Source organism: Excalfactoria chinensis, chromosome 10, assembly GCF_039878825.1.
Source record: "Excalfactoria chinensis isolate bCotChi1 chromosome 10, bCotChi1.hap2, whole genome shotgun sequence".
NCBI classification, from domain to species: Eukaryota; Metazoa; Chordata; class Aves; order Galliformes; family Phasianidae; genus Excalfactoria; species Excalfactoria chinensis.
The window spans coordinates 2,742,398-2,754,946 of NC_092834.1; the positions used below are offsets into that span (position 1 = coordinate 2,742,398).

Below are 12,549 nucleotides of genomic sequence, written 5' to 3' on the forward strand. Positions count from 1 at the left end.
CGCAATGGGACATAGCAGTGCCCTTCTTTATTGCCAGCTGCCACCTGCTCATGCCCCGGGCATTGGCAATCTCACGCTGTTTGGAGCTGTTTGGTGCCAGCCAGTTGCATCCAAGCTCCCTCTGAGCTGTGCACTCCCTTGGCTGACAGAGCCACTTCTTCCCCAGCACGAATGCCTCCTCTTCCCAAGGGCATTCTCCATCAGATGGGAGAGAGCTGTGTGAGGCTCCATGGCCTGACACCGATGTGACAGGCAGCACAACCCCTGTGCTATCACAAGCAGAGAGCTGAAATGGCACAGCTTTGGGCTGCTGGTGGCTCATGGGGCTGACTCACCCCTCATGGTGCTCAAGCAGCCAAGAGGCTCCCACGCAGCCTCCCCTACCAAACCCTGCAGCACCCCCCATGTAGTCATCATGCCTGGTAAAATAAGCTTTGCAGCATTAATTACTCAATCTGCATGTTCTTTCCCTGTGACTAATTAATAAACCCTATCAGCATCTAACCAGTGAGAAGGCAGAGCAGAGCAGGAGCACTGAAAGACGTGGCCAAGGTCACGACTTTAAAGCTTCCAGCTTCAGCCCCACGATCAGACCCCTGCACCGCACTGAACTCCTCTCTGATTATATCACGTTATCTCAATCAAAAATAGATAAAATGCCATGCCGACAAGTCTTCAAATTGGTTCTGTTGCCAAGGAGATCAAGTATTACCAAAATTGCTTAAAGTGACATAAAATAGAGTGACTGAGCTTCGCAAAGGCAAATACGCAAGTACTTACTGCAGGTGCTTGAATGTGATATCTGGGAAACCAGTTGCTCTGGATCCAGAGGGAGAGCGACAGAGAGCCAGGACGTAAGCCCTCAGCGTTGCTATCCTCTCAACACGGAATTTGGTTTCAATTAAATCAAGGTGTGTTCCTACCACTAACACTGCTGAATTCGGAGCTTTGGCCTGCAAGAGAAAACACGGACAATGATCTAACCTAAAAAACTATGTCTGCTCAGAGAAAGGAGAAACTAGCTTAACCTGTAGCTGGAAGATCTAACTTTGATACCCTGGAGAAGGTAAGTGACACTCCAGGAAGGACACCTAGGGAAGTAATAGAAACATCTGCACTGGAGGCATATGGAGAGATGAGATAAACTGCTAGAAATGCCCAAATCTACTCAATCTTGAATCAGTGCAAAGGAACGGATGAGATGATCTTGTGGTTTCTTCCAATCCTTCCACGATTCTATCACAGAACTGGAAAATACCCAGATTTCAGGAAACACGCTGCCAAGTACAACAGGATTGCTAAAGTTTAAGCAGGGATCAGTCAGTGGATCAAAAGGACTTCAACCACAGAAAAATACCCTGTTCCTATTTTTGTTTTAAACCACCATCTCACTCTCTCATTTGATCTCTCCTAGTTTGTCTACAGACCATGAACTAATTCTTCTTCAGGGTTTTCGCCCTATCTTCTTGTGACCCAGCCTATTACAACCCCTATTTGCCCCTTTCCCAAGTTGAAGAGGTCCATTTAATCACACTGCATTCAAAAACATTTCCATACTTACAAGCATGATGCTCTCATTTCTCTATATCTTTTCTGAAGCTGCTACATGCTAACTGGGATATGTGAAGGGCCACAGGCATGCCATACACGTTTGAAATACAGTAATTATCTTCTCTGCTTTGTTACTTAGCTTGTGCTTTTGATTGCTGTCAAATATTAACCTAACATCATTTCAATGTCAAGATGTTTCTTCTGAGGGGCACTAGTGTAGAGCCCCTGTCTGTGTACATAATGTAAAGGCAGAGAGCAAGCAATGAGCACTGAATAAAAATCAGTCGATGCCAACTAATTCACTGCAGCTCTGAGGCTCAGCAGACATGGAGATACACTCCAGCTTATCCGGATTTGAAGTGTTAAAACCTTAACTTCAAGACTAACATGTGCCTAACCCACACAGAAAAGAAGGTGCTCCAGAACTCCCTTAGAGCACAGTGTGGTCAAACACTAATTCCAACATAAGTACGTTTGTCCTTACTTAGTAAGGGTTTATAAATCAGCTTTTGTTTCACTCTCTGACGTGTGTGAGGGAGAACAAAGCAGATGATAAACTTAAATCCTTAAACGTAGCAATAACGCCCCCAGTGCAGTGGAAAATTAATTCCAAAAGCTATGCAAAATTCACACAGAGCGCTTAAAAGCAGACTAAAAGGAATCTGTAATATCGCATATCTATGTGCTGAGCTACTGCTTGATAAATAGATGCCCTGGAGTCCACCAGTGACTTCTTACCTCAATGTTCAGCAACCAGAACTGTAAGTTTGCCACAGCTTCTTCCCCCAGTGCCAAGTTCCATACAACTATATACAATGCTTTGTCTGTGAAGAAACACTGATTGACTGTAGACATGCTCGCCGGGCCTCCGATATCCCAGACATTGAACTCCACTGAATCAACCTACTTAGACAAAGAGAAGTGTTCAAATCAAACGGTTGCAGTAAATCACAGCGAGATAATAGCTGAAGCATAAACCTACGTCTGCACAATGTATGACACAAGGAGGGTTTCAATGTCCTAATTGTGCCTGCAGGAAAGAAAAATCAACAAGCAATTGTTGAGCATGGCTACCACTTCCCCACAGGAAATAAAGACTAATTACTTGCTGCTAAAATAATAGAGGTCCCCTTGATGCTGGTAAATCTCCAGTTAATGCTATGGATTCTCCAGTACAAACAAGGATTTCATTCTGAGCCCTGTACTTTTCTGCATCTTGAATAGAAACTGCCTCATCCTCGTCTGTGCCACACTCGACAGCGTTGCTGGAGCTGGTTATCTGCCACTGATACAGGGAACAGGAAACCCCCCACTGAAATCACTGTGTGGAGCTCAGCCCCAGCTGAGTCACACCCAATACAGGTGCCTGGGAGGTGGGAAACTTCTCCAGCCTTGCATGAAGACATTCTGCACACTGCTTGGAGGCTGTCAGCGTGTCACACCAGAGACGAGCCAGAATTACAGCTCAGTGTAATTCACTCACTGACTTCAGGGGAATGTGTGAATGGCAGTCTCTTCAGTTCAGCATCCATTCCACAGTGCAGGCCCACGACAGCACTAAGAGCAGTACAGCTCTCTGCTTGAATGGCATTCGGTAGGATGTATCTATATGTTTTGGAGGCTCTGTCCCTGAATCATCTAACTCTGGGGAAGCAAGGAGCTGGTGGCTGTGCAGGGAACCCTTCTCCAGCCACCGTCCTCTGATGACATCACATAACCCTGAGTGAGCTCTGTTTATTGATCCAGGTCCAAGTACTGTCTGATCCCACACGCTAATCTTACCCCATAAGATTGCAGAAAGGAGTCAAGCATCTCAGCACGGCTCCAATCTCCTAGCACAGTCCCAGTCTGAAGTCTCCTAGGAACAGCTGGAAGAATTTCCATATTGTTTAAACCAAACCCTAACTAGCACCAGGGCTGCCTTGTTCATCCAAGAGACCTTGAGCTGTGGGTGCTTGTATGGAAAGACAGACTGAGAGGTAGGAACAACAGGCTCTTCAGCAACCTGGATCCCACTCTGCTTTCCTGCACTGTCTAGGTTTTTGTTATATTCAATTGCAACACAAAACGCACAGCTCTTCTCCCACCAAAGTCTTCTCCTTAAAGAGCTTGGCTGTGCTTGCACTTTTTCTTTCTGTCTCTGGCTTGGCACTCTGCTGTATAATAGCTGAACTCAGCAGGCTCCTTCACCCCTCCCAAAACAGCCTGGTGGCCCATGGCTCTCATCTGAAAAGTGAGAGCCACGTGTTTGCACATCCTCAGCTCTGTCAACAGCCCAGGACCAATTCTACACACTCTAATCCCTGTATGGTAGCAGAAAGGGCCACCTACAAATCTCTCAAATACTTGAATTAATACAGTGCTGCACAAATTAGCTCAGTATGGATTGACATACCCTCTGGATGAGCCGCCTGAGAACTGGATGTTTAAAGTATGCCTTAGATATATCCTGGCATCACAATCAGAGCTCAGGCACCCTACCTTCCACCCATCTTCCACATTTAGAATAGTTCTGTCATCAAGGGAGTCAAGCCTTAGGTACGATGTCCCATTTTGTGGCCCCATATGAATGGACAATCCGCTTTAGAGAAGTTGATTTAAAATATTTCTCTCAAAATAGTGTCCAAAAGCCACCCAAGCTGGGAAACCCAAAATTCAGGCAGTCTACAAATGGTTCTCACTCTTTAGGATGAAAAGTCAAGGTTGAATTCTTAGGAGAACAGAACTGTCCTCTTACATCAACTGGAAATGAAACAGAGGGACTGTGACAACTCTAAAATGACACTTGTGAGGTATGCTTCATGGGTAAAGGGAAACCACTTTCGTTGGGCACCTTCAGCCCCCAAGGGTCCCTGTGGGGCACAAACAGCCCGTTAGGGTTAATAAATATCTTCAACTGCTCTTCACCTTTGCCTTGTGTCCCACTGGCTTGGGTAGCTCCCATTTTGTTGTGCGTATGGTGGCGTCACTGTGCATCATCTGAGGGACTTTTCCTGTCTGGAGGATCTCAACCAGAGTTGACTTTCCCTGCCGTGGAGGACCAATGACGATCATCTTCATCAGCTTACACTTCTCTGCTTTGCGCAGCTGTGCTCGTAGGTACGCCAGCACTGTTTTAGGGCCTACAGCGAGGGGGGAAGAAGACAAGCTTTATCTGTGGTTAGCAGTTACAAATGCACATATGTACAGCTGGACTGCACAAAACCCACTGCTGCAGACGTATCAGCTGAATTAATATTTTCCTTGAAGTTTCTCTGTGGGCTGAGACGACCCAGAGAATAAACAAAGAAACCTCCAGTGGACAAACCTGAGACAGAGAGCCCAAAAAAGGTCACTGCTCTGAGACTCCACAATGGAGCACTGTAAGAAGAAACAAACGCCGTGGCTCATATGCTTCAGAAGCTCAAAGGAAACATAAAATACTAATTTAGTATTGGAAAATACTGTTTTCCCTTCTACTTTTATGTTTCTACTTAAAATTAGATTTAGTCTTGTGCTGGAGAGAAGGAATAATTCCTAATAACTTTATTCCCGCAGGATTTTCTTGTTACAACACACAAAAAAGAAGACAGTATTGTAATTGGGTCCAAAGACCCAGCAGCTTACAATAAAGTTATTGCAATGTGACTGTGACTGCTGATCCTAAATGCTTCAGTCTTTGGAAATAGAGTGTCTATACACCCTAAACCATAGGCATTCAGGAAGCAAGCCATGGAGTTCATCCAGCATGAATGCTGCAAATGAAGTGCTGCATTGGTAAATCATCACTTCCACATGCAATCTACCTTAAATGGTGCCGTAACACAGCACTATCAGACCTGTAAATGTGTGTAGGAGTTTCACCCTATGCAACTTCAGTTAAATGCAACAAGGATTGGGGCTCATAATGTCCCTGTTCAGGATGGTTGAAAAGAAGCTACTTTCATTATACGTTCAGTCAATGTAATAAAGAACCGACCGGATCAGACTTACCCTCCTTTCTGATCTCTGCAGGAACATTGCTGATACTTAGTTCCTCGATATCCAGCTGCCAGAGATTAGCCAGCTGTCCAAGTTCTGGAGGAAGCTCTCGGATACCAGGGTTACTGTACAAAAACAAATACATCTACCAACAACCAGGCTTTGTGTCTAAGTAGCTTCTCTCACGGACTCTCACATTACACTATTCTCTCCTCGTAGAAATCTTCCATTAACATTTTAATAAGACCATTCAGCACTTTAATAGTAATTTCCATCCTAAAAGTGATGCATAGCCTCAGTGTATCCTCCGGGGCAGACAAGAGTAATCATTTTTATTGGACAGTTGAGAAAATACAGGCAAAAATTATGAATTATTGACTCAAACGCTATAGAAGCAGACAGCAAAAAGCCAGAACTAAATAGAGGCACACTAGATTCCCAGGCCTGTGTTCAAAGCATTAGATCATCTTCCCTAATTCATAAGGCTGGCCTCCCCCTTATCTAAAGCAAATGATGGGCACGGCTCGAACAAGGGGTTCACTATTTCCAGCTTTGTGACTTCAAAGGCACTGGACAACCGGGGTGGGGCTTTATAGAGGATTGGTCACTAAAACAACATGGAAATAACGCTGCCCAGCTTTCCCAGAACACCAACTTACTTTCCCAAATAAAGTTCTGTTAAACCTTTCAGAAGGCAAACGGACTGCGGGACGGACTCCAGCTGATTGTCATTCAGATAAAGGACTTCCAGAGAATCGCTCAGAAATGCTGGGAACTCCACAAAAGGACCTGAAACAAGACAGGAAACAAACTGCACCTTTAAAACACAACAAGCACCGAGGCTCTGCACCAAGAACCTTCACCTTCACTCTGTGGGCAGGACATGAGGTCACGTTCCTTGGCAGGAGCCACCACAAAGCAATAGCAGAAAAGCCAGGAGCCTTCAACAGAGACCAAACATCAACGCTCACATCTCAGTGTTTTCAAGTCAGAGAGATGCACATGCTTAAAGGTGACCATCACCAGGGCACTGAAAGAGGAACCCCAGGCCTACCACGATGACTGTACTTTGGAGCACGTGTGGCATTTTGTTTCTCATTGCTGGTAGCACCTTGCAAACTGTCCCAACTCCAGCCTACCAGCCTGCAGTGTCAAAGGCACAAGTGGTTCTCAGCATCCTTTCTTCATGTTGAAAAAGGAAACAAAATTGTTCTAAACTTATGGTCAGGCCTTCATGTTGCCACTTGGTGCAATAGGGGTAAATTGCATCAGGAACAACAGAGATGAATACCCAAATTGCAACTGACAGACTGCTAACCTATGCCGCCTCTAAAGCACAGCTTGCATTTGTCTTGCTGCTCTGTTTTATAACTGCAAGGTCTCATGGAACTTCTGCCTTTCTATATGGCTTATTTTGGGAGCAACCCAAGCAATAACAGTGACACTGCATGGCTGACTTGCTGTTGCTGGGGAGGATCAGACAAAGGAAAATTCAGCTGGTTCCAAAGAGCATCATTTTGCTCCACAAATACCTCCAGGGAGAGCGGCATGAAAAGCTGCCATGAATTGTATTGCTGTCTTAAGACTGTCACATACATCTACCAAGAAGCATCCCAAAGTCAAGGAAAATCAGGCCACACAAGAACATGCAGACTTTGAGCCTCTGATTAGGAAAGTATAAGCAGCACCATCTGCTGCCTCCAGAGCCTATAAAAGCAGCTCTGAGACCTGATGCACATCCTTCCTCTAGGATGGACACAGTTGTACTTCCACCAAGATCTTCCCTTACCAAGAAGGCTTGAGGAACTGAAACTCAATTTAACAAGAAATAAAGAAAATGGAAGAGGTTTTCACAGGAGAAACTTCCCAATTCTCATTTTAACAGCATTCCAGGCATGAGCTATGATCAGGAAGAAGTGAGAGTCCCACTGTCTGCAGATGTCTGCTCCATACATGTCAGGACGGCTCAGTGCAGGCAGGGTGTCACAGTCTGCCTTTAAGTTTTCTAAAGGCAATAATTCATCTCTGGGATTATTTTAAGGTTTTTTTTTCCATGGATTCCATTTCCTTCCTTTCTGGCTCATCGGTGAACTTAAACTTGTCATTGTTCCTCTTCAGCACGCACCCAGGCGCAGATTTAGTCCCTCCTGGACACGTAGGAGCAAGCACCCAAAATAGCTGCAATACTCAATTCACCAAAGAGTCCAAGGCGAAAAGGACTCTACTATGCTGGAAGCAGGCTCAAGGTGTTTATGAAGTGCAATTATTTATTCATGAGTTATTTATGACTTCTCTGGCTCGTGCTCAATTTTTCTTTTAAAGAACTTTAGAAAAATTGAAACAAATCCCATCTTGAAAATATATTTTTGGATGAGTAAATGCCACCAATGCCGCGTGCGTGAGCAAGAAGTTATTCTGAGATTGATCAATCAGGTATAGTGAGCATCCATGAATTACTTTCTTTAAATAATCTTAAGTAAATAGCTTTGTTGGTAAAAAAAAATCATGTGAAAACCTGCCCTCCACCTCGCCGGGAGATTTCTGTGAGCAACTGATGTATTCCAGCTTCTGTTTTCTCTTGATGTTCCTTAAATTCCTGGCCACATCCTGTAGTCTCACCAAGCTACACTTGGCAAAGGAACAGAGAGAAAATGATGAGATGGCTTTGCTCTGTCTCTGTGGCTATTCAACATGGCACCAGCCAGGTAGTCTACTCCGAGCCCTGTTGCAACCTGCAGCAACTTCAGGCAGCTCTGGGTTGCACCAGGCCATGATCAAGGATTTTCAGATGGTACCAATGTAGAGTCCAGCCCTTCCTGCCGTACATAGAAGAGTTATGCTGGGTTTACAACACGCAGAAATTCCCATCAGGGCAGCAGTTCCTTGTGCAGCTGATTTTAGCTCTGCCTGCTGCTCCTGCCTTTATCTCCCCTTGGGAAATGCTGCTGCAGCACTTGACAGAGGAGGTCTGAAGATAGATGTCAGACTCCACAGATCAGCACGATTCACACAGCCGTACATTTTCCCTCACTATAATAACCTAGTGCATTCACCAGATTTACCCATTCACATTGATGGAGAAGCACGTTTTGGGGGAGAACTCACTAGGAAAGTGTTCTCAAAGATGCTTTTAAAGCAAGCTATTCTCCAGGCAGCCGGGAATAAGAATGCTCTCCAAGTGACTTAAAATTAAACAAACAAACAAAAAGAAATGCAGATGAGTCCCACAGTGAGCAGGAAGCCATAAAAATATCCTCAAATGCTCCTTTGTTCTCTCTGAGATTTCATGCGCAATAACACAGCACATCTATTCTGCTCTGCTGCAAACCTCAGGTGCAACTCAGAGACAGGGCAATATATGCATTTACACGATCAACAACAAAGACAATCCTAAGAGCAATAAGACTTATTATGGGTTAACTTCCCTTCAATACACCAGTCAGTGCTCAGGCTATAAAGAATAATCATCAAGGAATGAATAAAAGCTCCACGGAAGGAACAGGTTCCACCTATTCTTTTCATCTATCATTGCTGTCGGTACCAACCAGCTGCACAACTTTAGGAACATTTTATCCAAACATTTCCTCTTTCTTTAAATGCCATCGCACTTAAAGCTGCATCTGAATTTACACACATTTCCCTCAGCAAAACCCCACAGCTTCCTGCTGCATCACAGTCCCCCTCAGCCCAAGCTCAACATTTGCTCTGCCATGCCCCTTACCTGCCTCTGGGCCTCCACGCACCCTGTTCCTCGTGGTGAAAAAGGGAATCCGCTTTGTTTTATATCCCTCATCATTCCTGCAAACAAAACAGAATGGCAGTGTGTGGAAAACTGAGCTTGGATGTGGCAGGTGGGAACTGTGCCGAAGCTCCGTGCCCAGGAGAGGTGAGAGCAGAGCTGGACTCCACCTGAGGCTGTGGGATGCCCAGTTCAGCTCTTACATGCCCAGTTCAGCTCTTACAGGTTCCTGTCTGGTTTTGATAGGACTAAAACCCACTGTGTAATCACAGAGCTGGACTCCACCAACACTTGTCCAAGCTCTATGGTTTTCTTCCAGCAAAACGAACAGAGCTCTGCAAGGCAGTGCTTTCAGCTCCTAGGGTGAGAGCACTTGACCTGCAGCTTTATGGGTGTCAAGGTTAAGTAGCCTGTCAAACAGCAAACTGAACAAGCTTCAGGAGCAGCCTTAGAGAGAACTGACCTGCTGCCATTCCCTGCTCTCAGCTGAGAGTCGCTGACAAGACGACCCAACAGTGTGACTCTGGAAAGACACAGAGACACTCCCAAAATGATAATGTCCTTTTAGCAGTGGGCACAGCGACTCATAAGGACTCCACAAAACTTGCTGGGCAGTCTCCCATATGAGAAGGATAAAGTATGACACAGTTAAGTGCAGTTCTGGTGAAGACTGAGGACTCTTAAGTCTCCATGCTAAACATCCCCGCTGTAATTGCTAAATAGAAGAATATCACCTTTATATTGGATGACCTTATTAGCGTCACTACTCTCTATAAACTTGCAGCTGGTTACACTTCCATGTAAAAAACAAAGGTTTTTCATCTTTTCCAAAACAACTCCCACACTAACTGCATGCTACAGTCCAGCCAGATGGTTCATGGTTAAGATACTCTCCCCACCAATTGGAATTTGCAGTGATGAACCACACACAGGGTTAAAGAAATCTTTGCATGCTCTGAAATTAAACTGCCATTATCAGTAATCTCTCCATTTAATAAATGATATAGCATGCTAAGTGCCCAAAGAAGCAGTAAGGGATAATTCATCACTGTCACAGACACACAATGTACTTAGAGACGTGGTATGCAGATATCAATGCCTTCTATGCAGGTAATTAATTCACTACTGACACCCTCTGCATTACAAGAAGGTTCGGCTTTGCTGTTATTTCTTCAGCTTTTGTTTTCTTAGGTATTTTTAAAGCAACCAACACTCACTTCCCAAGCTGGTTTTTTGAAAGATCCAGTGATTTCAGCTGCTTGCAATTCCACTTATCTTGCGAAGGTAACGTAGTTAAGTGATTTCCCAGCAACTTCAGGGACACCAAAGCCTACAAAAACAGCTTGTAGTTAGAAGACAAAAAGTATCCCAAGCACACAAGAACCGAAACACGATGTACGCCTTTTCCCACTGACAGATTCAATTGGAAACAAGCTGTTCAGGAGAGTAGGAACATAGTAAGGAAATCTTTCCCAACGAAAAAGAACAGTGTGATCTATATACACAGCAGGCCATGTAAGGACATATGTGTGCAAGCTCATGTCTGAACGGGCTTAGATCTGTTGTACAAGATGAAAAATGCCAACTATTTCACACAAGGAAAGTTTGTAACTGCTTTGTTAGTATATATCTATGCAGAATTTCCTACCAGGTCTATGCTACCAGGGCTCCCATGAAAACGGAGATAAGCAGACTAAATTATCTCGTGCCCTAACTACAGCAGTATTAATGGATTATACCCGATGGAAATCCTGTTTTACTAGCAGATCCTTAGGCTTCAAGTGTGTTCAATGTTTCATATGCTCCGCACGATATAAAAGGTTTACGACCTTCTTCATTAAGGAAGATTAACAGCGTCCCACGAAGCCGGCTTCTTGGCCATCCCTTTTCCTCAGCTGGAAAAGGAGGAGGTATCCGTGTGACATAAAGATGGACACCCAGCAGCCCTGCGGGGCCATCTGCCATGCAACGTGCTCCCTCTAGTGACACGAGAGGGGCAGCACCGGGCCCTGCTGGGACCCGGGGAAAGCAAAGTGCAACAAAAAACTGCAAATATGCCGAGGGAAGCGCCAGAAGAACGGGCTGGTGAACTTGTAACCCTCCCTGCCCCTCGGGTCTTGACAGCCAGTGCTTTATCATCAGTGACAAAGGTTGCTCCCCACGAGAGCCAAAAGCCTGGAGAGACCCCATGCAATACTTATGTGATTCTTCATAGGGGGAAGATAGTTACTTCTAACTAGCTGCGACTCTTCATGACTGTAACTCTGGAGATTGCCAGTCCTTGTTTTGCAATTGCCTCTTCTCTCTCATCTCTAACTTCTTCATTTTTGCTGCCTTTCAAGAAGGGAACGAGTGCTTCTAGAAGTGAGCTTCCTTCCAACCTGCTGCCACGGCACGCAAAGAGGCCTCTGGTATCAGAGACAAGGAACTACAGCATCCAGAATATGATTCCTCAGCCAGCTCATGACATGACATGGAAAAGATGACCAGCATCTTACCAATTCCAGCCAGGGAAAGAAGCTAACTAGGCTTGGAACTAAGTTCCCAGTTACTGGACTTATTTTAATGCATAAAGAAAAGTTTTGGAGACAACAGCCCATAAGATTCATTCAATTCCAGAAGAAACACCAATGGAAAACAAATGGTTACCAGAAAGCAAGCACAAATCTGCCAGGATCATTAAAAACAACTGAGGGAGCAGATGATCCTCAGCACTCTTCTGGGCAAGATCAAGAGCTACCTTTGCAGCAGACTGCCAAGGTCCAAATTGGACATGGGTACAAACCATCACTTCTGCATCACTCCCACAGAGGCCAGCAGTGCAAGAGCTGCCAAACTTCTGCACATATAATAACTCATTCCTGTCTACGTGACCTTGAGATCCACAAGCTAGGAGGGAACCTTGGAGGGAAACCCCCAAGTTCTGCTTTGTTTCAACTTAAAACTCTGCAAAGCCACAAATTCTGAAGAATTCTGAAGGGTCCCAGTGAGCTCTGATGCAAAGAATTGCTTTATTTGCACAAGACCAAAGGCAAGGGACGCCAACCAGCTTGGCCAAGGGCATTATAACAATACTCAAGAAACAATACTCACTTCAAGCTGAAAGAGCCCCGGTGGAACTTCTTTCAGTGAATTCTCTGAAAAATCCACTTCTCGGAGGTGATTTTTCCAGAACACAGTGAATGTGTCAGGTAGGGATTCCAGCGAGTTTCTGGATGCTTTGCAACATTTCTGGAAAGCAGAAAAGAAAGAAAAACACCCAAGCAATAGTAATTATCTCTTCAAAGAAAAATAAAAGA

The 12,549-nt window shown here is 44.8% G+C and overlaps 1 protein-coding gene across 3 annotated transcripts in view; it reads right to left on the reverse strand.

Moving 5' to 3' along the window:
* LRRK1 (leucine rich repeat kinase 1) overlaps positions 1-12,549 on the reverse strand; it is a 61,656-nt gene that overhangs the window by 23,645 nt on the left and 25,462 nt on the right. For all 3 annotated transcript variants that reach the window (XM_072345679.1, XM_072345680.1, XM_072345681.1), the window contains exons 9-16: positions 12,344-12,481; positions 10,468-10,580; positions 9,233-9,309; positions 6,171-6,300; positions 5,524-5,636; positions 4,459-4,673; positions 2,290-2,454; positions 781-953 (exon numbers count right to left, since the gene is read on the reverse strand). In XM_072345679.1, coding sequence (XP_072201780.1) covers positions 781-953; positions 2,290-2,454; positions 4,459-4,673; positions 5,524-5,636; positions 6,171-6,300; positions 9,233-9,309; positions 10,468-10,580; positions 12,344-12,481 — 1,124 coding nt within the window. The remainder of the gene's footprint in view (positions 1-780; positions 954-2,289; positions 2,455-4,458; positions 4,674-5,523; positions 5,637-6,170; positions 6,301-9,232; positions 9,310-10,467; positions 10,581-12,343; positions 12,482-12,549) is intronic.